The sequence below is a fragment of the Acipenser ruthenus genome, chromosome 19, assembly GCF_902713425.1.
Source record: "Acipenser ruthenus chromosome 19, fAciRut3.2 maternal haplotype, whole genome shotgun sequence".
Classification (NCBI taxonomy): domain Eukaryota; kingdom Metazoa; phylum Chordata; class Actinopteri; order Acipenseriformes; family Acipenseridae; genus Acipenser; species Acipenser ruthenus.
In genome coordinates, this window is record NC_081207.1 from 9,837,210 (window position 1) to 9,865,174 (window position 27,965).

General features: G+C 37.7%; 1 protein-coding gene across 1 annotated transcript in view; it reads right to left on the reverse strand.

Annotated features, from left to right (window-relative positions):
* LOC117424239 (ras-associating and dilute domain-containing protein-like) overlaps window positions 1-27,965 on the reverse strand; it is a 78,788-nt gene that overhangs the window by 20,664 nt on the left and 30,159 nt on the right. The window contains exons 9-13 of the mRNA XM_034040416.3: window positions 21,352-21,571; window positions 17,198-17,370; window positions 6,179-6,323; window positions 4,379-4,548; window positions 2,608-3,019 (exon numbers count right to left, since the gene is read on the reverse strand). Of these exons, the coding sequence (XP_033896307.3) occupies window positions 2,608-3,019; window positions 4,379-4,548; window positions 6,179-6,323; window positions 17,198-17,370; window positions 21,352-21,571 (1,120 nt within the window). The remainder of the gene's footprint in view (window positions 1-2,607; window positions 3,020-4,378; window positions 4,549-6,178; window positions 6,324-17,197; window positions 17,371-21,351; window positions 21,572-27,965) is intronic.

Here is a 27,965-nt window from a genome sequence, read left to right on the forward strand (position 1 = left end):
TAAGTATTCACCCCCTTTGCTATGACACACCTAAATAATCTCTGGTGCAACCAATTGTCTTCAGAAGTCACATAATTAGTTGAATGGAGTCCACCTTTGTGCAATTAAGGTGTTTCACATGATTTCAGGTTAAATACAACTGTCTCTGGGAGGTCCCACAGTTGGTTAGTACATTTCCTAACAAAAACTACATCATGAAGATGAAGGAACATTCAAACCAAATCCGGAATAAGGTTCTTCAAAAGCACCAATCAGGGGTAGGATATAAGAACATTTCCAAGGCACTGAATATCCTGCGGAGCACAGTAAAGTCCATTATTAAGAAATGGAGAGAATATGGCACAACTGTGAATCTGTCTAGAACAGGCTGTCCTCAAAAACTGAGTATCTGGGCGAGAAGGGCACTAGTCAGGGAGGCCACCAAGAGGCCTATGGCAACTCTAAAGGAGTTACAGTCTTCCACGGCTGAGCTGGGAGACACTGTGCATACGGCAACAATAGCCCGGGTGATTCACAAAACTGGCCTTTATGCGAGAGTGGCAAAAAGAAAGCCATTGTTGAAAAAAACTCACATCAAATCTTGGCCAGAGTTTGCCAGAAGGCATGTGGGAGATTCTGAGACCAAGTGGAAGAAGATTATATGGTCTGATGAGACCAAAATAGAGCTTTTTGGTCTCAACGCTAAGCACTATGTTTGGCGCAAGCCTAACACCACACATCATCCTGAGAACACCATCCCTACTATGCTATGGGGATGCTTCTCTGCGTCAGGGCCTAGAAAGCTTGTGAAGATAGAGTGCAAAATGGATGCAGCAAAGTACAGAGAAATCCTGGAGGAAAACCTGCTGAAGTCTGCAAGAGACCTGGGACTTGGGAGAAGATTCATCTTCCAGCAGGACAATGACCCCAAACATACAGCCAAAGCCATACTGGAGTGGCTTAGAAACAAAAAGGTCAATGTCCTAGAGTGTCCCAGTCAAAGCCCGGACCTCAATCCAATTGAGAATATGTGGAAAGAGTTGAAAATTGCTGTTCACCAAAGGTCCCCATCCAACTTGACAGAGCTTGAGCAATTTTGTAAAGAAGAATGGGCAAAAATTGCAGTGTCCAGATGTGCAAAGCTGGTAGAGACTTATCCAAATAGACTCATGGCTATAATTGCTGCCAAAGGTGCCTCTACCAAATATGGACTCAAGGGGGTGAATACTTATGCAATCAATTATTTTTTGTTTTGTATTTGTAATTAATTTAGAACAATTTGTAGATTTTATTTTTCACTTTGACATTATGGACTTTTTTTGTGTTGATCAATGGCAAAAACTCCTAATTAAATCAATTTTGATTCCATGTTGTAACACAATAAAATGTGGAAAAGTCCAAGGGGGGTGAATACTTTTGAGAGCCACTGTAATTGGCACAGTTTACCATGGTTTGTCATGTTATTTTACTTTGCTTTACCATACCTCAATCCTTACCTATACTATACAGTGCTTTCATTATGCTTTATTAGAGTTTGCTATGCTTTTGCTACAGGAAACTTTATTCATAGTGTTATTTATATCATTTAATGCAAGTTATATCTAAGGATCTATGGCAGTGACTGATTATTTCTGTATAAGGTACAGCATATATCAGAGTCTTAGCATGTTTTAATGACAGTAATGCTTCATTAGACTTGCACATCAGAAAGATGCCATGACCACAAGCATTGTGACTTGCACTCTAATGTCAGTAATTCAGTTCCAGATAAGTACATTCTAGGTTTTTTTGCACATCAGAGGGTCCTAATAATCGCATAATAATCACACATTACCTGAAAGGTTAAAATGATTTGCATAAATGTATCGGATTATAGCCAAATGCAGTCCAAAACGTCTATAGGAGAGTAGGAGTGTATGATATAAGTGTGGAGAAGATTGGTGCAAAATCAAGTTATCGTACTGACCAGGTAGAGAGGCAGACAGACAGACGGGCACGATCAGGAAATAAGGGTCCCCTTTATTGAATGAAGGATCCTAATCACAATTACTTCTGACCAGTATTTTACTTATAATTAAAGCACTTAGAATTTATCGCATGCATAAAAAAATCAGACCTCAATCAATTACGTAGTTCTGGGGACTCGTTTTAAGCTGTGCTGGTGTACATACAAGAACTACCTGTTCAAGGTTTTTTTATTTTATTTTTATGATACCTTTTTATAGGATCAGGTGAATATGCATTTCAAAAACACCAGCTTTCACAACCACAAAGATCTCTTCTTCAGGTGAGAATTGGAAACTGAAGATAAAGAAAGTTTTTCGTACAGTTCAGCTTCAGAAAAAAAAAAAATCTGTTGTTCTAGTGGTGTTGTTGTAACATTGTGAAAGTGATCAATGAATTCTGGCAGTGTGGGACATATATATATATATATATATATATATATATATATATATATATATATATATATATATATATATATATATATTATTTGAATAAAAGTGTCAGTCCTACTTCCCTCCAGTAAATGTTATGAAGCTGTGTATACGCCACTTCTGACACAAAGCCAATAACAGATAAGAATGATTTTAAAGCATTGCTTAGCATTCAAAAAAGCATGTTCATTACCTTTAGGTGTAGCAAGGTCTTTATCGTCACCCCCCTTGTGGCTGCCATTCAGGAAGTGCCGAAAAGGCCTCTCCAGGAGATCTGTATCTGCCTCTGCCAGCTCCAGTGTCTGGGGTGTGTTGGGAGGGGTGAGGAGACAGGAGGGGTCCAGGGCCAGGCGCTTGTGGGAGGTCAGGTCATTCTGTCCTGGCAGGCTGTTCTGGAGCTCCAGATTCTTCAGTTTCTGAGTCAGCACATCCCCGCAAGAGCTCAGGTCACTAGGACCGGGGAGCAGGAACCGGCCGCATAGAGATGAGTCTTTAACATCAGACTCTCTGTCCTTGGGTGTGTCAGAATCTTGGAGGGGGCCAGTGTTCTTCATACTGCTGGTGCAACATGCTGAGGTCACACTTTCAGCTGCCAATGGAACCTCCTAGAAAAATAGTTTTTTTTGTTGTTTTTTTTTACAGAAATGCTTTGCAACGTATCTTGCCAGTCTATGCCAATCAGCTCACTTGCTTCTTGTTAAAAATAACAAAAAACTAAATAAACTAAGCATGTTCAGTTAAGTACATGAGAACCGTATGTAAGAATAAGATACACATCTTTTGGATTTTATATCACTAGGTTACAAGCATGTAAGCTTGGGCTTATACTGTTCCCTCCAACAAGTACTGGGACAGATATGCTGACTATCTTACAGCGTATGCTACCTTTTTACACCATGTATCACCGCTAATTTTTTATTATATTGATAAAACCAACAGACATAATCAAACCATATTCATGCTCAAAATATTAGAATGAGGAAGCCATCATCACAAGCGCTGTGGTACCACAAGAAAAATTATAGATTTTCTAGGAATGCAGAATGACTGGGGGTGGGGTATTTATTGCCCAAATTGTGATTAAGTGTTAAAAACTGTTAACAAGCACATTTTCAGGTCTCAGATCGAGTTGCTTGTTATTAGTTTTATAACAAAAACCTTTTGGAGGAAATATCTAAATTGGACCCCAGAATATCTTGGTATCCCGAAATAGGTAATCCTCAAACACAGGCAAAATAAATGAATAAGCATCATGTGCTGTGGTATAAAAATATGATCTATGTACAATGCAGAATGAATGGCTGGGACAGCGACTCTTCATTTTACTCTCCAAAATGTGTTTACTTGGAATGGTGCTAAGGGTACTCAGAAAGCACAAGCTCAGAAAGTCTGTGCTTGCTGAACTCCTACATGCTTCTTGTTGCTTGGCAACATCCGTTACTAAGAGCAGGAATGGAAGAGGCCTGTTGATGTCCACCTGAGCCAGTATGTAAGTTACAGTGGTGAGGTGACATTCAAACGGGAGAAGACAGGCCTGTTTTCAACATTCCACTAACCATTTGTTGTGTACATTTACTGTTTATAACATTATTGAGACAAATGGTAAGTTAAAAAAGTACCATTGAAGTACCATTGAAATACCATTGTGTATCTTTCTACCGTTAAGACTACCATTTACTATTGCTTACCGGTTGCAATACAGGTGCAGTCTAATAAGATTATTCCATACCATCAGCCATCACTGTTTTTGTCTGGTTGCCCAAGACAGTCCCAGGCTTTTAAAGATTGACTCAATGAAAGCCATACTGTTACACTGAAAGTATTAAAAATGTATATTCTAATGTTAAAAGTGCTCAAGGTGGTTGTATAATTACTCGTAGTGGTGGAATGAATATTCTTTCAATATTGACATTTTCTTTTAGAGGCTGATATGAAGGCCCTGTGTGAGGCCTCTGTGCTATTACCTGCTGGGAGGGTACAGGGCTGCTCTGTTTAAGGCTGCACAGGAACTCCCGAATGCGACTGAGCTGGGAGGGAAGACGCAGATCCTGGACTGGTCTCCCAAGCTCGATGTGAAAGCTGCTGCAGGGCAGGATCAGGGGAGGGTGGTTGTCAAAACTCTCAAGAATATCAGCTGTGGAAAAAAACAGGTCAACTATTTAAAGAATTGTGTTTATGGCTCCTTCAGAACAGATGGATTCAAAACATTTCAGAACAAACAAGTTTGTTTTGGCTTCCAGTAGTAGAAGGTTTTTTTAAAATTACTTTTTAAAGCTGCAGTGTTCATCATTCACGGTTTGCTTGTTTTCTGGTGCAGTTGTGCCACCTGTGCACTTTATCAGGAGCTGACATTGCTGACTGCCAGGTTTGTTTGCTTACTCCTAAAGTGAAGCTTGTCCTCTAAAATACTGGGCTTTACCGTGCTATTTTTGCACAGTATTTTTGCAGTTTTCCCATACTTTTCCCATGGTCATAATATGCATTTACCCTGGTTTAGTTTTTAGTAGTTTGCAAGTTTTTAGTTTTTAGTGTACCCTGGTTTGCCATTTTATTAATATGCTTTACCATACATCGCTATTCTTTACAATATTTACCTATGCTTTACCATCCTTTCACTATAATGTATTACACTTTGCTATGCTTTTACTATGATAAACTTTTATAAGGGTGCCTTCATACTCAATACAGGACTGGCCTTAATATTGAAGGTGGCTTTACACTGATGTCAATAGGAGCACATCGGGACTGTATTGCGAGGCGTCCTTTTTTAAATGCTTATCTGTACAGAAGTAGTCTGATCTTATTTTAAAGATTGGTCTCAACAGGACTCCAGCCTGTTCAAGACATTTCCTCCCCCATTCCTGCCTCACCAAGCTGGGCTAGCATTTCACAATGAGACCAAATCTTAGCAGGAACAAAAAACAAGGGTGCTACCCTTCCACTAAACCAAATCATTAAACTCACCTAGCCTTTCCACTAAACCAAATCATTAAACTAACCTTGCCCTTCCACTAAACCAAATCATTAAACTCACCTAGCCTTTCCACTAAACCAAATCATTAAACTAACCTTTTTTGGAGGGGCAGGGGGTCAGCTGCATTGTCTCACAAATTACATTTTGTATCAGTTTCTTGTATTCTTCCTTAGTTTAGTCTCACTTTATATTAGCGTTGTTAGTCTGTTTAGACTTCTCATTGTTTTAGCTATAGGGATACAAGCCTCACAAAAGCCTGCTACTATTTGCAACTTTGTTATAAATGATTTTCTAGCATTGGGAAAGCATGGGAAAAAGATGGGAAAACTACTGTGCAAATTTGCTATGTTAAACTTTAATAAGGGATAGCCTAGAAGGGAAAATAAAGTAAGAAAAATGCATCATCTTTTGTGTTATACTGATAGCATATATAGAGCTGTAAACTAAACAGTACTTATTTGTGACAAATACACACAAAAACACAAACTAACAACTGTGTAATTGATAAAACAGAGCTCCCCATACAACAAAGCAAATGAATTAGAAACTGAGTGATCTCAGTGGATGATATCTCATCATTTAAAAGCAAATTGCTAAGCGCTTATGAGTAGAAAACTGGACATGTTAAAACCTGGTACCCCTTGTACTGATACTGATAACGTTACACTTTACCACAAACACATTTTAATAACAAGTGTTAAAAAAACATTGCTGGCAGGAGTATGTAGGCTGAGTGTGTCTCTCTGGGAGGCCATTGAAAAGAGCAGCTCTCTGTGGAGAGGTGACCCACCCATTCTCATGGCAGGCTCGGCTTCCTCAGGTGTTGGACTCCAGCCCGCTGGACAAGGCCGCCCGGGGTTGTACTCCCTCAACATGTGGTGTAACTGAGCCGGGTTGAGGCTAGCAAACTCACTGCGCAGGGAGAGCCAGCTGGCCTGAAAGAACAAAAATAACAACTTGGGATTCTGGCTTCGTATCCATCAACCGACTTCATTTAACAAAGATAAAAAGAGGAATCAGAAACACTCGCCATATGTAGCACACACTTATGTTAAAAGCTTTTCTGTTTTGTTTTTTGTCACACCAAAGGCATCCCATGTATTGTGTATTATATAAAAGCTGCATCCCCCAAGTGTTTTCAGTCTCACAGTTTTGATAGTTTGCATATGCAAAAGTGATGTTAAGTTTCTTTTAGTATTTTTAACTTGAACTGAGTCATGCGTTATCTGTTCAACACAATAAAAAGAGACAATTTTCATCTCACTATTTAATTTAAAATAATACATTGTGAGAATAAAACAAAAACAAACTTTTCTTTTAAATACCATACATAAACATTACTCATTATTGCCATATGTGAGTCTGCAATGACGAACATTTATTAATAAAACTTTAGCTCTTCATAACATACAACATTTGCTTAGCTTATTAATAACAAGTTTGTGAACAGTATGTTTAAAAGATATTCAAATTAAAAATTACTGATCTTTGGGTGAACCTATGTGGTGATAAATTCAATTTTTCTGAACTTGATAGATATGTGGCATGTAAGCCAATACTGACTTTGTCAATTAAAGATCTTCTGCATCTGAATTACCTTATTTCAAGCTTTTTGAGGTGATTAGTTAGAATTGAATGATGTAAATTAACCCTTTTAACCTAGTGGTACCTAAAAGGTAATTCAGCAATTGACAAGATCGAACAGATCCTGATACACTCAATAATTGTGCTAGAGATTGTCCTTAACAAGTTTAATCATAATTAAACTGTTCTCTAGATACATTATATATAAAAATGTTGTGTGACAAACAGATAGACAGACAGACAACCTCCATATATGCTCAGATTCTGATTCTTTAATACATTGTGCTAAAGAAAGTTCTTAGCATGTTTCTGATAATCTCTGAAGTGTAGCATATGTACATTGTGTAATTAAATAAACTACACAAGTCTACCAGAAGCCATAATAGTAATACAGTATTTCATGAAAGAATTTGAAATGTCACATTTATCAATTTTTGTCAGTTTTTCGTTAAGTATATGGAAAACTACAAAGCGATATGTAATTCAATATGTTAACGTAACATTATTCAGCAGGTTTCATTCGGCTTTATGAAGCAAAATTAGTTAATTCTACAGGGTGATGCAAACTTTTGGCCATAACTGTAGATGGATTGTAAAAAAATGGCCTTACTTTTGAAGTAGCCTTTTTAATAAGATGGTCTTGAATCAAGTTTTTACTGAAATTTCATTATAAACCATGATAGAAAACAACCAGTATTCAGCTGTCAGTAATATATATTATTATTATTATTATTATTATTTATTTCTTAGCAGACGCCCTTATCCAGGGCGACTTACAATTGTTAAAAGATATCACATTATTTTTACATACAATTACCCATTTATACAGTTGGGTTTTTACTGGAGCAATCTAGGTAAAGTACCTTGCTCAAGGGTACAGCAGCAGTGTCCCTCACTGGGGATTGAACCCACGACCCTCTGGTCAAGAGTCCGGTCAAGAGTCCAGAGCCCTAACCACTACTCCCCTTGAGCAAGGTATATAACATCATTTAAATCTTCTGACAGAAAATTATAAATTATATTATTATTATAATAAACATAAAAACATACACCATTTCTGTTCTTTTTAGGTAACATTACCACCCACAATAGCCTTTATCAGCACGCCATCTTCAGATATTTCCTCAGGTGAAGTGGAATTAACTGGTAGGAAAGACAGTGTACTAAACCTCTTCTAAAAATCAGTAACTAGCCAGTGGAAGACAGTACAATAATGTTTGTATATGAATTCAATTATGAGAGAAATGGACCTTTGTGCTTCCCCCTCCCCCACACACGGTCACACCTCCTGAGTCACCGCCTCCTCCCACAAGTTTTGTTTTTGTTCAATTTCTGCAGTCGCATACAAAAAACAAAAAGAAGGAGAAAGCCAAGTGCCTGCCTAGACTGTAACCAGGGGCCTGATATTGATCTCCACTGAGGGCATATAATTCTACTTGGCAAAAAAAGAAAATCTATTCATTTTTCTCATAACCAGTGTTGGGCAGTAACCCATTACATGTAACACATCTTTCAGTCACTTGGAACTGTAATGGTTCCTTTTTCAGGCAGGTAACGGATTACATTGTATGTGACGTAGGTATTTTTCGTTCCTTTTGTACATAATGCGGGAATCGGAAAGCGTTTCAACAGTGCAAGTCAAACCTTACATGTCACATGAACGCGCTTTTCATATCACCTTGCTATAGTGTCAGATGAGAGAACGAATAAGTTCAATAGCTGGATCTACATAGAATACTTTTCAAGCTGCAGCCTGACCAAACCAAAAAAAATAATCTCTGTGAAATGTAAACTGTGCCTAAGAAGTAACTATTTGTAACAGCAACTAGTTTTTTTCAAAGTAATACGTTACTAGAACTAGTTACAATTTTGTTCAACTTCCCCAACACTACCCATAGCTATAATGTATTGGTGACTGTTTACTACATTCATCCATAGCTTTATGAACTCTTTGCATGATTCAACCCAACCCAACAGCTTAGCAGGTCAGAAGAGGGCAATGTGACTGGGCCTCGGTCAAGCTGTGACTCAGCAAGCGGATGAGCTGGGATGTGCAGTAGATCTCTGGGCTGTTAGTCATTTGCTCACTCCATCAATCAACTTCCCTTGGATACAAGACGAAACAACTGTTAAAAACGCATTGAATTGCATGTGTGTCCAAAAGAACCCTTTCCAGTAAAAACTCAAGCTCTATTCACGCAGCTCAGCCAGGAATCTAAGCAATAGACCTTCGGCTAAATCTGAACAGACTGCACAAAGCACATCACTGTTAATCCAGGACCTGTAGGACAGTCTCACTCAAGCAGCACAGTTAAGGTTAACAAAGATAAAGTGTTGCCAGCCACTAATATGTAAAATATAAATATCAAATGGGTTGTATGAGCTAGAATAGGCCCCCAGTGAATAAGACCTTGGCATTGTAGAGGACACAACCATTCATTATATAGGTCTAAAATGTGTTTTATGTTTTAGCAAACATGTATTTATATTTTAAAACATGATATCTAATACTACAGAAGGTCACAGTAATCTCTGTTTGCAGGTCCTGACCTAGGAAGTGCAAGTGTAACAGATTTTCTGGCTGGCAAGCAAACTGTCAACAGTGCCAGATGTCATGTTTTAAAATGAAAATATAGTATGTAATATAGAAGGTTTAGGGGAGACCTGATCACGTTTTTAAAAACCAGGCCAACCTCAGTCACTAATTCAATCTTAGCACAGAGACCAGTATCAGAGCACCCATTCAAATTGCAGACAGATTCAGGACACAAAGAGTAGTTATCAAGCCATATGTTTGATTCATTTGGATCCTTCAAGAGCTTTCTGGATGCGGCCTTAATAGCACATAGCTATCGGAAACCAGATGAACATTGATGAGTTGAATGGTCGATTGTAACTTTTCTGATGTTCGTACTTGTTTAATTTTGAGGTTTAGTACGATTTTCCCATGCTTATACCATTCCTTACAAAGATTAAAGGCAAGTCTTTTACAATTATTTGCTATCACAATGCATTACTACACTTTTATATGCTTTAAACATAGTATAGCACTTAAAACCTTCATTAGGAATTGATTGTCCAGCAGGTAACAAGGAGGAACAATTGATTTACCAGTTCAGAGCACATTTAACAAAGGACTGATTGCTCAGATTCCTGGTGCCTGGACATTTTTATAATAGACCTAAATTACTGTAGTTCTGAAAGCCTGGCCACTGCCAATTTCACTAATCTGGACTTAATTCTTTCAAAACACCCTTTATTTAAGAGAAAGGGTACTAAATACAACATCTCAGTCATGCTGTGCTATAAAAAATACAAACCACACAATACAAATCACACTTGATATTTTGTTGTCTTAGTGCTACAACACACAAAAAAAGACGATTACAAGATAATGAAATTGTCACATGGGTGGCAGATCTAAGAGGTCATTAAGGCATCAGTGAGACCTCCCGCTGTTCTCCTGTGCTGGCTTTGTGCTCATTACTAGAATGTGGGCAGTGAAACAGGAAGGCTAAGCCGCAGGAACCAGCGCTGACAAAGGGAATGACAAGGATGACCGCTGCGGATCCTCCTTTATGTTTCATTTACGCAGCATCCCATGACCATTGTGTTGAATGGGACACGCAGACAAGGAAACAGGATAAAACACGGCACAGGCTGTTTAATCTGCTCAGTAAAACAGCTCCATCCTGTTTCATTTTGTGAAGAAGCTACCGGGTCACACTACCTACCAGGACATGGTCCTGAGAAAATCAATGTTTTGCGAAATGCAAGCAAAAGATGTAGAGCAAATATCTGGATTGTTAAATCACCATAAATCACCATTATGAAGGCATATCCAAATTCTATTCACAGGCTATAAGATCTTGCATTAAAATTACGTGTCTCTTTATTACACAAGTAACCCTCTTCCAATTTTCATTCAGATAACATTCAGCTTCAATATTAAATAAAAGGTGTTCAGTTCACATAATGTAAGCAACACCACAGCAAGAAGGTAAGGTATCTTACCTAACAGACAGATCAACTACCAAGCAAAATCCGATAATCTGGGTTTTATTGTGAATAGAATCTGCTAAATAGCTACTGTTATTTTAAACCATTTTAATGCTTTATTTACAGATTTGCCTTTGTTTTGCTTTCCTCCCATTCTAAAGCTAGACATTCTATCTAAATGTTCCGCTGTCAGATTTTAGAAATATATATCTAGATTTTAGAAATAAATATGTTACAGGCATATTGTGAAATCAAGCATTTTGCATAATGCCTGAAAATAGTAGTTAGGCATTATGTGAAATGTCTAATCCCTGGTCATTTGGTATTATTAACTCAAACATTTTTGTTGCTTTTAGTTGTATCCAGTATGGTGTAAAAGTTGTTCCCACATCTTCCCAATCCCAACTTTTATTTAAAAATTGTGATATGCATCCATGAATTCTATTTCCTAAAATTAAAAAATGTTTAAATTGCAAAAATGCTTTGTATCAGGAATAAAAACCTTACAAGAGAGGCTGTCTCACCAGTTCAAGTGAATTGAATATTGAGATATAACTACTGTTACAATAATGCATAAAACAATTTATTAAAATATTCTGTGCTAAAATATTTGGATTATTATGACATTCTTTTACTGACGTTTACTGCAGTGCCTCTAAGTAAGTTCCTGTGCTGTCCATTGGTTTTAAGAGCAATTAATGCTATACATACATTTGCATGTAAAAAAAACATTCATCACTTCATAAAATATGTGTGTACTGTGAGAGATGCCCCTAATGAACCTTCTGGTATAAAAGACACATTCTGTGTAGTTTGGGACTTTAAAGTTCTGGCCTCCCAAACTGAGTCCTTACACCATGAGAGAAGCATCTCTCATTATAATCATTATAATCAGGGGTTCACAAAACTGGTACGCAGGTACGCATGCACACCAATAAAAAACAAATGCGTACTTCCATATTGCTTTTAACACGCAAATGCGTATAGTCAGTACATTTTTAACAGGAAAGCATTTTTCATGTAGGCAGCAAGGGTGCTTATTATCGCAAACCATAATTAAATACCAATCCCCATATTTCAAGGCCGGAGGGTTCCAATTCAATAAAAAGTCCATCCCTGCTAGCGCTATCATTGGCTGCTTCAAGGTTTTATAAAAAAAAAAAATAGGCAATAGGTGGAATCACTACTGTTCATAATAACATCAAGCATTTTCTTTTAATGGACACTTGAAAAAACCAATGATAGCAGGGATCTCGATTTAGCTGTCCATTCAGAGTAGAGGGGTTATGGGGAGTGGCATTGTGGAAGCTCACGTAGGCTTTGCTTCTCAAGCGCGGATGAGAGAGGTGTCGATGTTTGAGAGCCATTTCATTTAATCGTGAGTTTAAAAAAATACATTTACTTAAGCATTTTACTTCAAATAATATTTTTTTCCCCTCACTTATATCCTTCTATAAATACCATTGTGTCGTGAAGCTAACGTGTTCAACAACACTAATAAAATGAAGGACCCAGTATGCTTGACAGGGGTGGAAATCGGTTTGAATATTGATGCTAAATTATTAAATGCACCCTAATCAATCCCCCCTTACAACTTCTCTCATGACACAAACCTTCTTTCCTGTGTTTATGGATGAGTGTGGGTGAGTCATTAAGTAGTCCAGAACCAATGATAAACTATCATCTAAGGTTGCTAACAAATACAATAGATTAAACATGCCTATTGGCGCCAGAATTAAATGTCGTTTGCGCTATATGAGGTACCCTGGCTCTAGGAATCTAGCTCCAAATTTGCACGTCTGATCCTTGATATCCTAGTTGTTTGAACTGTCGGAGGAGGAGGTGGAGCTAGACAGCGACTTGGATGATGATCCCTAATTTTGGTGAGTACCAAACCATTTGTGCTGGTGCTCATGTGAGAACCTAATGATAAAAGTTACGTGAACCCCTGCTTATATCTCTCATTATAATCATCTCTTATTATAATCCACAAGAAATGCAGTAAACAATGTGAAAAGATGACATTTTAAAAATTAATGTAATTAATGCTAACACAAAAATGACAGATTCTCCTCACTTTTAATTAATCTTTAAATCAGTCAAATAGTGTAATAGAACACCACTTGTTTCATTATTTTGTTTATTATTTGTTAATTTAACAGATGCCTTTATCCAAGGCGACTTACAGAGACTAGGGTGTGTGAACTATGCATCAGCTGCAGAGTCACTTACAATTACGTCTCACACGAAAAAGATGCACAAGGAGGTTAAGTGACTTGATCAGGGATCAGACAGTGAGTCAGTGAGTGAGCTGGGATTTTAACTGGGGACCTTCTGGTTACAAGCCCTTTTCTTTAACCACTGGACCACACAGCCTCCTGGTGAAACAGTCATTTCACAAAACCTTTAATCAGTCAAATAGTGTAATAGAATGCCTATAACTGCAGTCATTTTGCAAAAGGCCTGAAAGTTTTAGGCATTTCATGAAATGCCTGATTTCACAATTTGCCTGTAACATATATATATATATATATATATATATATATATATATATACTCAAAAATATTCAGATTCCCCCCCCCCCCCCCCATTCACAAGAGCTCCCAGAAGCAGCTGGTGTATTTTCAATGTCAACCTTGTTCCTTCATGACTGAAAGAGCTACTGTTAGCATATGCATGCTTATCCTGTCTAAAGTGTTTACAAGCCACAGATTATCTCTAATCTGAAACCAGCAATAGCGATACAAACAACTGATAATACATTCATAATATTATCCTCATGTTTGGTTTTATATTTTTGGGATTTGTGCTTTTTTAAGTTACAACAGCTAAAAATCCCAAAGAAAATAGTTGAAAAGGACACAACATTTATTTTAAATATTATTGTAACTAGTAGAACTAATTAGAAGAATAGCTGAGGTTAGACTCAAAATAGTCGAATAGGTTGACTTGTCGCCACTTAAAATATATATATTAATAAATCATAGGCAGAGGAACGTGGCCACAAATGCGATAATCAAGTTAATCTTGAAGCTGGTTGATTAGGTTGATCTGTCCATTACGAATATCAGATAGACATCTTCAGTATTCAATGGACTCAAGCTACGGCATACGCAGTTGGCACAGTACGTGAAAGTACGTCTCCACTATACCTGTCATTGGGTATACACATTACCACACAGGATAAATAGCAGTGATGCCAAACTAACAACATACAGAAGTGTGAATTTATTTTTAATTCTGCTCATGTATATACTTTATATTGGGTGCAACATAACAGAGGGTTATGTAATAAAGTACAGTCACTATTTACATTGAAGGCTATGCAAACCATACATGTAACCATGCCTGTGAGTGTCTTGAGTGCATGTCTGTTTAAATGTGTAAAACTCCAGGTAAGGTCCTGTTTTAATGTGCTGCAGTGAGTCTGCCAACAAAAATATCAAGGCAAGAGTGCAACAGCAAAACGTTTAATCAAAATCCTGCAAAAGGGTCATGAAAATGCCAGCTTCACCTTTCCTCTTTAATTATATAGCTCTGTGTGTGTGTAAAGTACACACCCTTGGTTTTGCTGACAAGCACGAATTATTGCATCTCCAGGTCAAGACAGACTTGGTTAAAAAGTAAGCAGCGTTTTTTTAGGATTACTAATATAACCACCTGGGCTAACCTAGCCTACATTACAGATGTCTATGGCAGACAACTCGTCAAAGCACCTTAATACTAAATGAATAAAAATTAAAAATTAAAAATCACAAAACGAACCACTAAGAATGATGGCTAACACCATGAAAAGGTAAGGGAACAGTAGAAAAAAAAATAAGAAAAAGTACTTTAAAGTTGCTTTTTAAAACGTAAACACTGGAGACATATAATTTAAACTAATGAAAACCAAACAAATGAACTGGCAGATATAAGACAGTTTAGAAAACACCACCCTTTAAGAAACCATCAAGTGGACAATCTCTTTGGCACTTCCTGTGCTGTAGGTCACACGCTGTTTGATTGCAGTTCGACTATTGGAGTGAGACCCTATAATATAAGGTACTTATACTTTGCATTTAATTGCTTACATTTTTCTTTTATGCATGTATGCAGAGAGTCAGAAGTTTTCAACAGAAGAGTGATAATAATAAAAGTGCTCATATTTCAATAACAGCTAACTTGTCATTTAATAATAAAAATACAAAGCAAATATATTTATCACTGTAATGCTATTAAAGCTGAATGCTATTAATCTTAATTTGATTAAAACTATGAAATCTAATTTCCTTTCTTTTTGTCAAAAATGGACACTTGCTTGTACAGTCTTTGTTTTTATAAAAATGACTGCGCAGCAAGCATGCAAGTCAAGTAATGAAAGCAGATTAACCATTGATGGTGTTTCCCTGATGAGGGGGCTAAGGGGGGGGGGGTCACTCATTCAATACATTCAATCATTTTTCGTGTCAGAAGTGGACCAGGGTGAACAGCAAGCATTTAAACAGCAACCTTAAGGAAAGAGAGTCAAAAGCGAATACACAAATACAGTATAAAGCATCATGCCAACAGCAGAGAGAGACTGTAGTTTAGGATTGAATGGATACTTCTTACCTGTGGGGATAGAGGCACAATGCCACTGTCACCACAGGTAAATGTAACTATGACACACATCCCCAGGTTTGAATATTTTAGTAGCTAGTATTAAGCATGCTGTTTACATTACTATTAATAAACAGTTCTGTGTGTTATGCTACAGGGCAGCAGTGTGGAGTAGTGGTTAGGGCTCTGGACTCTTGACCGGAGGGTCGTGGGTTCAATCCCCAGTGGGGACACTGCTGCTGTACCCTTGAGCAAGGTACTTTACCTAGATTGCTCCAGTAAAAACCCAACTGTATAAATGGGGAATTGTATGTAGAAATAATGTGATATCTTGTAACAATTGTAAGTCGCCCTGGATAAGGGAGTCAGCTAAGAAATAAATAATAATAATAATAATAATGCTACATAACTGTGAATGCAATTTTTTTATTTTAAAATCGGACGATGCCTCATACAGAAGTTTGTTGTCAATTGTAATGTTATGATGAAACAGATGAAAGTATTTTTTTTATGGTTCATATTTTCATGCAATAGCAAGAATTTAACAATTTCAGAATTGTATATCTACAGCAAGCAAGCTAGATAGATAAAAATGCACACAAAGAACCAAAACAGGGTTAGGGTTAAAATCTTATGTTTCCTTGTTACCAGAAACAAAGGAAACGTGTTTCCTGGTGTAGACCTGATTTCTAGAAACATTTTATCTATGGTCAATCAAGAGAGTTTCTCAGAGAATATGATTGCCATTGATCATGTGCAATACAAGATTGAGCACAGCTTTATTGAAATGTACATATATAGACCATTCCAGTAGAACACATCAGCACAATCATTGCAAAGCTCCATTACATGTTGCTTAAAAACACTTACTCTACATTTCCTTTAAATTTCATTGTTTCCTTGTGTATGTGTTGTGTATGTTGGGCATGTTCTTGCAGATTTAGATCTCAAAACACAGCTGAGTTTATACTGCACTGATCGGGTCAATCTGTCTGACACTGCAGAGGAAGCATGATAACTGCCTTGAATTTGCAGCAATCTTCACTAAACTTCTATAGTACTGCATTTGACTATACACTCTCCATTTTATACAAGTGTGAATGAGCCTGGTTTAGTTAATTAATGGTTAACTAGCTTATTAACATGCTAAAAAAAATCATATTATTTTGTTACGGTTAGTTAACATAGCACACAATATTACTGTTGTTTTTAAACAAATGTAAACACAGAGTTGAAGTGTCTGTTGGAGGGCACTTTACCTGAAAATGATTTGAACAAGTAACTACTGTATATATTAACTAACCATTAACAATGAAACACATTGTGTCACCGTATTAGTACAGTAAGTTAGGTATTAACAGTTAATAAAGATAAAACAAACAAAAAAAAAACAATGTCAGTACACTGAAGAAAGCCAAAATGAGAATTCTGAATGGACATTTTGAAGTTATGTATAATATTTAAGACATATTTACCATATGACCTTCAATGGAAACTGTGAAAAAGTGTCCAACATGTAACGTGTGTAAAATCACTATCTGAAATGTTTTATCTTGTGAGTAACTCCCAACATATATCATTCAATAACTGAACCACGTTTCAGGACTGTAAAGCACGCCCACTCAGGTTGGATGATATTTCTTACCTGCAGTAGGTTTTGCTTGGGTGTGGCCAGCAGGTTGACAGCTGTGGAGAGTTTGTGGAAGAAGTCAAGAGCCAGGTCTCCCAGGCCGATGCCCTGGATCCAGTCCAGGAGCAAGTCGAGATTGGCTCTGATCTGCACTCCCCGGGACCACTGATAAAACCCCCCTCCGGAACCTGTGAGAAAACACAGACACTCTCTGATCAGCACACTGCCACGTCCCAACAGCTGCCTCCTTTCACTTCAGATGAAAACAAAACCAAAAAAAAAAAAAACGTCCCCTGTGTGAAATCAGCTCTGGTTTTCAGTTGCTCAGAGCTGCTTGGACTGTAATACAGGGTTAGAGCTAGTGAAATGGATTTTGCTGATTTTCATTTTGTTGTTATATTGGTAATTAGGTCATTGGAGGTTTTGTGTGGGGATAAAAATTCAAGATTATTTTTTTCTGGTAAAAAATGATGACCTGTTTTTCACTGATAACGCCGGTAAACGTCTGGGAGCTGCTGTTTTTCATTGAGGAGTATGAAGGAGTTATTGGGTCTTCTTTGTTAGCTCCTTTATAACTCTTTCACATGAAGCTGGTTATTTATTAATATTCTAGCAGCTGGAAAAGCTTGATGCACTCACTTCACACAGTGAATACACTGGGCTTGCTCTGTAGACAAGGCCGGCTTTTGTTACTAAGGTGCACTTAGCAACAAGGTGGGACAGAAGCATGGAGGATATACAGACACTGACAAAAATGAAAAGTTAAATTAAAATTACAACGCAACAATTTTGCTAATATAGAGCTTTACTCTTTGACTGAAAAATGTTTTTAATAAGTAGTACTATTTTAACGTATCATCAATCGTAAGCAAACCCACAAATAAGCAGCCTGATATTTATTCAAATTGAAAGCACACAAAGATGCTTGGGATGTAGCAGACCAGTACTGCCTGGACTGCACAATGTCTTCCAATCAGACAACTCATTAATATTCCACAGATGTCAGATTAGTAGTCATTCCAGTGGCTGAAGTTGTTAGAACTATTATTGTGCTGCATTTTCAAGCAGGGTTCAGGAACTGGTGTTTTCAAACTGCCAAAACCACAAATACGGGAAAGCATGTGTGTTTTTATTTTCCTTTGGGATCATCTTAACATTGGTGGATCTCGATACCACTAGGGTTACCATGTGGCTCCAGATTAACCGGACGCTGTGAGACAGAACAGGATTTCAAACTTGCCCCTAAATTGAAATAATTGAAGGTGTAAATAAACCATCCTTAGCTATAATTAATAATAATGCTTAAGTACCCGCATGCGCGTCAAATAATTGTATTATACTAAGAATGAATTGCAGCCAGTCGCTATTTTTTTCTGTATGTTAAAATTCAATCGCCCATATTATTCTGCAAATACAATCGCATCATCATCTCGTTGCTCTATCGATAAATTAGCTATTCGTTCATTAAGATCTGATCAGAAGCAGCTGATCAGTGTGAATGCTGCGCCCAAGCAATTCCACCACAGCAGGATTAATCTCAGCAAAGGTGGAGCTCATTTATACGTGAATTACTTTCAATTTAGGAGGAATTTTGAAATCCCGGTCTGTCTCAAAGCGTCCGTTTAATCTGGAGCCATATGGTAACCCTAGATACCACCATCCTAAACCCTGTCAGTTCATTGATTATTTTTAAAGAGTTCATTTTTCAAATTTTGCAAGTATATTGTAGCGTTGGGTCCCGCAGTACTGCCGAATGTGACTTTTGGGGGACCGGGACTATTTCTTCCCTTGTAAATAAGTGTATTTCTGTGCTGTCCTGTCTTTCCCGCTGTGAGTGGAAGCGTGTTTTGTGTATAGGCAGTGCTGTCACGTGCACAGTGCAGCTCTATGAGAAAGGGGTCTGTGTTGGCTGCACTGTGATTTGTGTTCAGTTCCGCCACGCAGCTGCTTGTGCGGGACCGAGGGTCTGAGTGATTGGTCGGTGTGTATGTAAATGTAACCTTGTGTGTGTGAGCCAATAGGGCTCGGGGGGATCTCTATTTAGGAGCTGCCTGCGAGCAACTTGGGTTATGTTGTGTTGTGTTGTGTTGTGTTGTGTTGTGTGTGGTTGGCACTACCTAACTGAGCTCTTGCTAAAAAGAGCATCATTTTGCCTGCTGTCCCTGTTTAAATAAAAATAGCAGTTTTAACTGCTTTGAGCTGCATCCTGTGTTGCCTTCTCTTATTCTACTGCGGACCAGGTACGCCTCCATTATAATATTATTATTTTTCTACTTCTGTTTTCCGAATAATATTTTATATAGAAAGGCTCCAGTTGATTCAATCCATGCTACAGTATCACAATGAATTGTAATGATACCAGCTGTAGCAACCAAACCTCAATTTCACAATTCTATGATGAGTAAACATGTACAGCTGTCTCTGTATTGGTTATTACTGATTCGTCATGAAATAGAAATATCAAAAAACGTGACCGGGCATTTTAAGCAGGGTACAGATCAGGGTCAGTCTAGTATAATACATTTAAAGGCGACTGGCAGAAGGCGATATAAACAAGCATAGTTTTATAGCTGGGCAGTCTTTGAGAAAAGGATCATGTCCTTATTGACCTTTACAGTGGGCTTTTCAATTTAACTGTGATACTTGGGATGAAATTGGATTTTTGGTGGTGCTGTGAATCGCAGTGGGTGCAACTCATCTGCTGATTGAATAAAAGATTGAGGCAAGATCAGTGGAGTGCTGTCCTCAGGGCTGGCGGGAATCATTGACACAAAATGCAGGAAGATAGAAACAAGGGAATCACCTGCTGAAATTATACACAGCAGTGTAACTCCATTCACTGCCCCCACACATTGCTGTGAAAGCAATTCAATAACAATCAGTAATCTTCACACCTATAGTCATATATAACTATATACTGTCCAGTAAATAGGGGCTATTGTAGGATATCCAGCAGACTCAGATTTGAGCTAATGCCAACCTGGCCTAAATTTTATCAAAATGATGGCATGTAATGGCCATTATAAAGTATAGCTATGGTACCGCCACAGTCTTTGATTTAATGCAGGCCTATTGCCTCTTTAATGAATTGATAACAAAGGCTTTCAAATCAATTTCCTTACATCTACATCATTAGTGTGACAGCTACTGAAATCTGCCTGGGCAGACTAGGTGCTTGACCACTTTTACTCACAAACCATGCACAACCCTTATACAAGTTTTCCCATGCTTTTCCCATGATTATACTATGCATTTACCATAGTTTACCATGCTTTGACATGCTTTTTAATAGGCTCTGAGCTTTACAATGCTAATCTATGCTTTCCCATGATTTCACCTTGATTTATTACACGTTGCTATGCTTTTACTATGGTAACTTTGATAAGGGAAGGGCCAGTGCAGCGCTACCTGTGGGTTCCCAGCTAAATGGAATTCGAAACAAAGCTGGAATGGCTCACTCCGCAAAAAAAAAAAAAAATGACACAGCTACTACACATCCCAAATTAAAGAAATGAAAAGCAATGAAACCAAGAAAAGCCAGTGATATGATTTCAAGTTTTAAGAAGATATATGAAAATGTATTTTAAAGCCTTGGTTCTCACACCTTTAAAGTAATTGAAGCTAACAAAATAATTACATACATCTTAACCATTTTGCACTTACATTAGCTATGTACAGTAGGGCTGAAATATGTCGTTTTCACAGAAACACATGTTATAGGAAACATGTATTTTCATTTTAGAACAGATATCTGATACTACACTAGGTTAAAGAATGCTTGCCTTGCTTTGAAGGAAGTCTATTAGTGCTTTACCTTGGTCGTTTCAAATGCATGTTACATGCTGATAGGTTATTAGTCAATAGGGGTAGCAGCTGATTGGCTATTAACTGGAAAAAAGCCAAGGAAGGGGTGGGGATAAGTCCACCCTCCAGATGAAATGCCCCAGGTTTAAAAGCATGGCTTGCAAACAGAGATTTCTTTAACCTAGAGAAGTACCAGATATTATGTTTTAAAATTCTTTCAAAACTGCACATTTGAGACCTATATAATAAATGGATGTGCATGGCGAAGAAAATGTATGGAACTATTTTGTTAGCTGAAAATATCTTTAACCTGCCTATAGACATAGTGCTAACCACAAGTAAAAGCCTCATTGTAGATCCCTCACCTCTTTCCATGAGTGCGTTGAAGAGGGAGGCGTTGGTGAAGAAAAAGAGATATGCAAAGAGCTGGGAGGCGATCTCGGAGTGGACTTCATACTGATTGAGAAGCTGCAGGGTCTCCTTCAGGATCTCTAAGATGTGATTCACCCCGTCCGGTACTCGCAGCTGACCACTCTCAGAGAAGGGGTTACTGTCCAGCAACCCGGGAAGCGCTGTGTACAGAGTCTGCAGGAACAAACAAGCCCAGTTCAGTCATTCCACAGGCTCTGGTTAAACTGCAATTGCCCTGAATTGTGAAACATCAGCTACATCCTTACAAAATGTTCCCATATTAATAGCAAAGTGTAATTAGGAAAAGCATTGTGAAAGCATGGTAAAGCATAGGTCATGGTTGCAAAGCCTAGAGCGGTATAATATGCATAATATAACCATTGGAGAAGCATTGGGAAACTACAGAACTACTGTGCAAAGTCACCTGGGTTCAGGAGCTGCTTTTTAATTCCAGTTGCCTACCATAGTAACCTAGATCAGCAGAAATAAGAGCCATCTAGTGATCTGCCACTGTAGAAACATGTTTCCTTTTGTTTTGTGGCAATACACTACTGTGTACTACTGGCTAAAACAAAGATACTGCTCTAGCCTACATTATGTATGTCTGTGGCAGACAACTAGAACCCTGAGCAAGTCACTTAACCTCCTTGTGCTCCGTCTTTCGGGTGAGATGTAATTGTAAGTGACTGCAGCTGATGCATAGTTCACACACCCTAATCTCTGTAAGTCGCCTTGGATAAAGGCATCTGCTAAATAAACAAATAATAATAATAATAATAATAATAATAATAATAATAATAATAATAATAGACCTGAACAGCAGCTTCTGAACTCCTTGTCAAAGCACCGTAACACAGGCTTGTCAAGTAATAAATAAAACAATGTTTTGAAGCTACTTACTCAATAATAAAAAAAACTAATTTTCCCACAATCCACATTTTTTGAAAGGCCTTACTCTGGCATAAGATTACCTAATTCTAAATATAAATGCCTGTAACAGGGCGAGGAGCCCTGTATATGTGTTTGTTTATTTATAGAACGGGGTAACCCTCCGACCCTGTGCAGTTTATTGTTTTGTATTTGTTTTGTTGTAGTTGTTATTATTATTATTATTATTATTATTATTATTATTATTATTATTATTATTATTATTATTATTATTATGATTTATTTATATATAAATATAACGGCGAAGTCGTGTTTTGTTATTATTTTGTATTGTTTAGCAGCGTGGATGGGAAGCCCCATCCACATTAAAAACCTTGTGCAGAAGGTGACCATCTCCCAAGTTAATTCATTGTTTAATTGTTACTAATCGGGAGATGGTCACCTGTATATAAGCTTGCAGTTTTCCCAGCTCTAGGTGGGTGTTCGAGAGGAGGAACGGGAGCGCCTTTGCTAATAGCAGTGGTTCCTCTGCAGCATGCCACGGCAATGCAATTAGCATTATTATAAAACAACCTTTTAAAGTTATTTATTCATTTAATATTATCAGTGAACTGAAATCTGATGCATTACACTGTTTAGTATAATAAAGCTTATGGGTAATGATTAATATAAAAAAGCTGAATTTATAAATAACAAAACATATTTTAGAAACAAACTACAGCTATGGCCAAACATTTTGCATCACCCTATAGAATTAACTCATTTTGCTTCATAAAGTTGAATGAAACCTGTTGACTAATGTACATTAACATACTGAATTACATACCACTTTGTAATTTTGCATATGCTTAGAGAAAAATTAAAAATCTTAATCTCAATCTAGTCTCAATCTTAAAATTCTAGGTGATGCAAAACATTTGGCCAAAGCTGTACATAACACATCTGGACCAATTTGCTTGCTTGGTCTTTGCACAATGTGTTGCCTCAGTGTTATGTCATTTATTTGAAAGCTCTGAATAACATTATTTTCCTCACATGAAAGCTCTTTTTTTGTATCAATGCACTGTAGATGACAGCAGTGACCATGTTTCTTTACAAATGCATCTGTTGCTTCCTCCAGTCCAATCACTCATCACCTCCCATCTGCATGTTTGACATGTTGCAAGGGTGGGGATGGGGTGTCCCTGGCACCAAAAAACTCATTAAACGTTACTAAAGTGGCCCACCTGCCATGGCACTGTCAATAAGATGTAGGGTGCATGGTGTAGGTCTGAAAGGTGTTCAAATGGTCCTCAAGGGATAAGAGACCATTCCTCAATGATTACTAACAATAATTGTTTTATGGAAACGTTAGGTGGAAATCACAGAAGTCTATTCTCCATAATGGAACAGGGAGTCAAAACAGACCCAGCTCTGAAGTATCCCATTTAAGATTTTTAATGGAATTGAAAAGATTCCAGGAGAACCAGAATTGAAAAGATTCCAGGAGAACCAGTAGTCTTGGGAAGCAAGTCAAAATGCAGCATAGTGATGTCAGGTTTTAAACATGCTTAACGAACAGAAAATTACTAAAGTGGTGTCTACTATTTAGTCAACATTTTACTTTTCTTTTTCGTTACTGGTATAAATCTGTTAGCCAAAAAAATCAGAAGATAAGACAGGATATAGCACCAAGCACCAGCTGTACCATCAGCTCTCTACCAAAGTCTGTCTTTCCCTTTATAACTAAAATTGACATATATATTACAGAATACAGAATATCTGGCACATTTTTTGTACAATATAGCATATTACTTTTGTCATATAGGGGGCAACCATTTACATAAACCTGTGTCCTAAATATCACAAGTGTTTGAAATTTGTTATTTCATTTTTTTTTTAAAACAATCTTGATAGGGTTATGCAATCTAGTCAATATTCCAGCGCTCTGTATTTTTGTATTTGATAAAGAAACAACCAGGTAGTGAACAAAAAAAATGGAAACACCTGGGTAAATGAGGGACTAGCATGGCTGCAAGAGGAGACCTCAGTGACTTTGAAAGAGGGGTGATTGTTGGGGCGCGTTTGGCAGAAGCTTCAGTGACCAAGACAGCTCAACTTGCTGATGTTTCACAAGCAACGGTGTCTAAGGTGATGTTGGCATGGAACTCCGAGGGAAAGACATCATCAGCAAAGGGCAACATTGGGCGGAAGCGCATACTCCAGGATCGTGATATGCGTGCATTAATTCGAAGTGCAAGGCAAAACAGGCAGATCAATTGACTGCAAATTTCAACCTGGGGCGCGAGCAGCCAGTTTCATCAAAAACAGTCCGCCGGGGATCTCGAGTGGTGCATCCAGTAAAGGCGCTCCGTGCAGAGTGCAGGATGTGCCCTATAGCCTGGAGATCGCAAGTTCGAATCCAGGCTATGTCACAGCCGACCATGACCGGGAGTTCCTAGGGGGCGGCGCACAATTAACCGAGCGCTGCCCAGGTAGGGAGGGCTTAGGTCAGCAGGGGAATCCACGGCTCACCGCACATTAGCGACACTTGTGGCCGATAGGACGCCTGTGGTTCTGCAGTGGAGCTGCCAGATCTGTGTTGTCCTCCGACACTATAGGTCTGGTGGCATCGCTGTGGATCCGCAGTGCGAAAAATGACGGCTTGGCAGGAGCACGTTTCGGAGGACGCGTGCTCCAGCCGCCGTTTCCCAAATCGGCGGGGGGGTAAGTGACTTTACATTGGTGTTTCCATTTTTTTGTTCACTACCTGTACATAAGTAATAATGTATTTAATAATAAAACTGTGCCAAAATGTGCTTAACCTCAAAAACGCTTTTTTGGCCTTTTTTTAATTTTTTTAAAAAGCAATGATTTTAATTGCTTACAATAAAAGTCCAAACGTTTACATACACTGCTTAGTTTTGCCCTGTTTCAAAAAAAAGCTACGACAAGTTTAATCACAACGGGTACGCTGACTGAGAAGGCCCTCTAATAAATTACATTCCTGCCATTTCAATCATTTTAACCCAAATAATCCCATTCTGAAAGAAATTCTGTGCAGCCTGCCGCTGTGTTGCAAAAAGAAGTCTTTATGTGAGCAGATCCATACAAATGTCACTTTGTTAGCAGTGGCCTGCTCAATTTACCCAACCAGCTTTTTCTGTCCCTGGTACAAGGGCCGAGGAGATCTAGCCAACACAAACTCCTACAGATTCAATTATAAATGAACCACTGTCTTAAAAAAAAACTACTACCAAGTATGCTTAGCTGAGAGCTACAAGCTTTCAGGGGGCAAGACCTTTGAAATACAATTATACATCCTCCACATATTGGTGGTATTCAGAACTGTTCACATTATTTGGATTGGCATTTAGCATCCCAAACAGACACTGTGAAAACAGTTCTTTGAAGTAGCTCAAGGTTCATGTGAAGTGCTTACACTTATCCAGTTCAAAAGGAGTTGCACATTTCATTAACCCTTCACTTCCATTGACAATGCAGTGATATGGTAGTGCAATTCCATAGCACAGTGGCAGCTACAGGTGGGGGAATGGTACCACAGGAGTACCATTTTAATGTAATTGTATGGCATTGCAGTACCATATTAGTACCTCTAACTACTGTATTAAGACCACTATGCAATATTTGTACCAAGCTGTTGCAATTGCTGGTGTCAGCTAATGATTCATCTAGGGTTTCTCAACATTTTATTTTTATATTCTTTTTTGGTCTTTTCAGAAAGGGTACAGGACAGATTAAATAACTGTAGCAATTGTTTTTTTGTAGTAAAAACACTCAGCAGTATTGACCTCAATGTCTGTCTTTATAAACATTGTAGGTTCTTTTTAGTTATGGACTGGTTTTGTAGTTTATTAATTTTTTTTCAGCTGTTTTAGAAAGGGTTTATTAGTTTATTCTCATTTTTCAAAGCACTGTTTTACTTACGAGAATATTTATAAACACGCTTCAAAAAACAGTCCTTAACAAAGTCCTTAACATTTTGTGAATGGGGGCATATGGGTTCCATTCACCAGGCTTAAGTGCACAAGTTATTTAAAGAATGTTAAGTCTGGTATTCCTGAAACTGTTTTTGGTGGTTTTAATTAACAGTAATTATCAGACGTTTTTATTCATAAAAACAAACTTTGAAAAAACATTCTTTAAAAAACTCATGAATTAAACAAAAGTACAAACATTTCAAAGAATATTTAAACTACACAGGGATTCTACAGTACTCAAAACACAGTCCGCTACTTGCACTGAAATAACCAAACAGCTTTGTTTTCAAAGTAACCCAAGCAGCTGCTTCCTCTTTCCCCAGATGAAACGGCATGAAATTCACTAAAAGTAAACAGAGCTTTTAATCTGTGTTGTTTTAGATTTTAAGTTATTTAACCTTCATGGGCTCGGTTTGCTCTTGTTATGAGATTGTTTGGAAGACGAAGCCAAGCTGCAGGGTTTAAAAGATTGAGTCAGGACGGTTTCAAGCTTGCCAAATAAAACATGAAGTGGGTGCAAGGGTGAACAATAAGAATGGGGTTGACAAATAAAAGATGAAAAATCTTCCTTTATTTATTTTTTTATTAATATAGCACAAACAGTGTTTGTCTTAATAAGAAAATACATTTTTAGCCTTTTGACTGCCATCAAACGTTTGTGTTTCTGCTGTGTCACGGTAAGGGTGGCACTTTTACATGGTTCTATTTGTCAAAGAGTTTTACAAACACACAACAGCAAACTGTTAATATAATCCACATATATAAAGGAACATACTTGACTACAACATAGAGGAAATGACCTTCCGTTTTTCCTGGTTACTCTGAGCACTGCGAATACTATGTATGGAATGAGTTCGACAGCATTCCCAAGTTGATTAATGTCCCCCAATGACGGCATACTTTGATTTTCCACTTACAATATTTTCTACAGATGCATTCGCCAAAGCAACCACATTTGTCAGTTGCTACTTTACTGCTAATTAAGATAGAATTGGAACAGAGTTTAGCAAAAATGTAGTTTGAAAGGGTTAAGTGCACTTCATTATCCAGAGCACTCTAGAAAATGATGACGTTGGCAACACATATCTGGAGACACTTGTGCCGATTTGTGAATTCCAGCTTGTTCCACATTTATTTACAAAATAAAATGTTTTTGCTTAATTCCTCGCTGTTGTTGTCGCATCCCTACCATTCCCACATAATGTACTGTGATTCTTGAAATGTATTTTTGTTTCCGACTGTAAGTCGCCCTGGATAAGGGCGTCTGCTAAGAAATAAATAATAATAATAATAATAATAATAATAATAATAATGTGTTTCAGTCAGCACAATATTTTAAATAATATATTTCAAAACAGACTGAAACTGTTTTGCACTGTTCGTTTTGCACTGAGCAAGGATGCAGGGCATTATTATCCTGTTCAACGACTATCTGTCTATCAATGTTTTAGCAATCAAATAATGGATCAGACTCCTTATCCGTTACTATGCATGTTCATTCAGAGTTTTCGTACTGTATTTTGTAGGACTCTTGCCCCTATTAAGAATGTATTTTGTCAAATGTATACTCACAAACATTAATTACATATTTTACATGCCATAAATGTGGTGTCATTCTCGCAGTATGAAAAGTAAGATTTAGTATTTACAAAATGAATTGAACAACTGGCTTTCAGTGCATCAAGTAACTGGAAACTAGA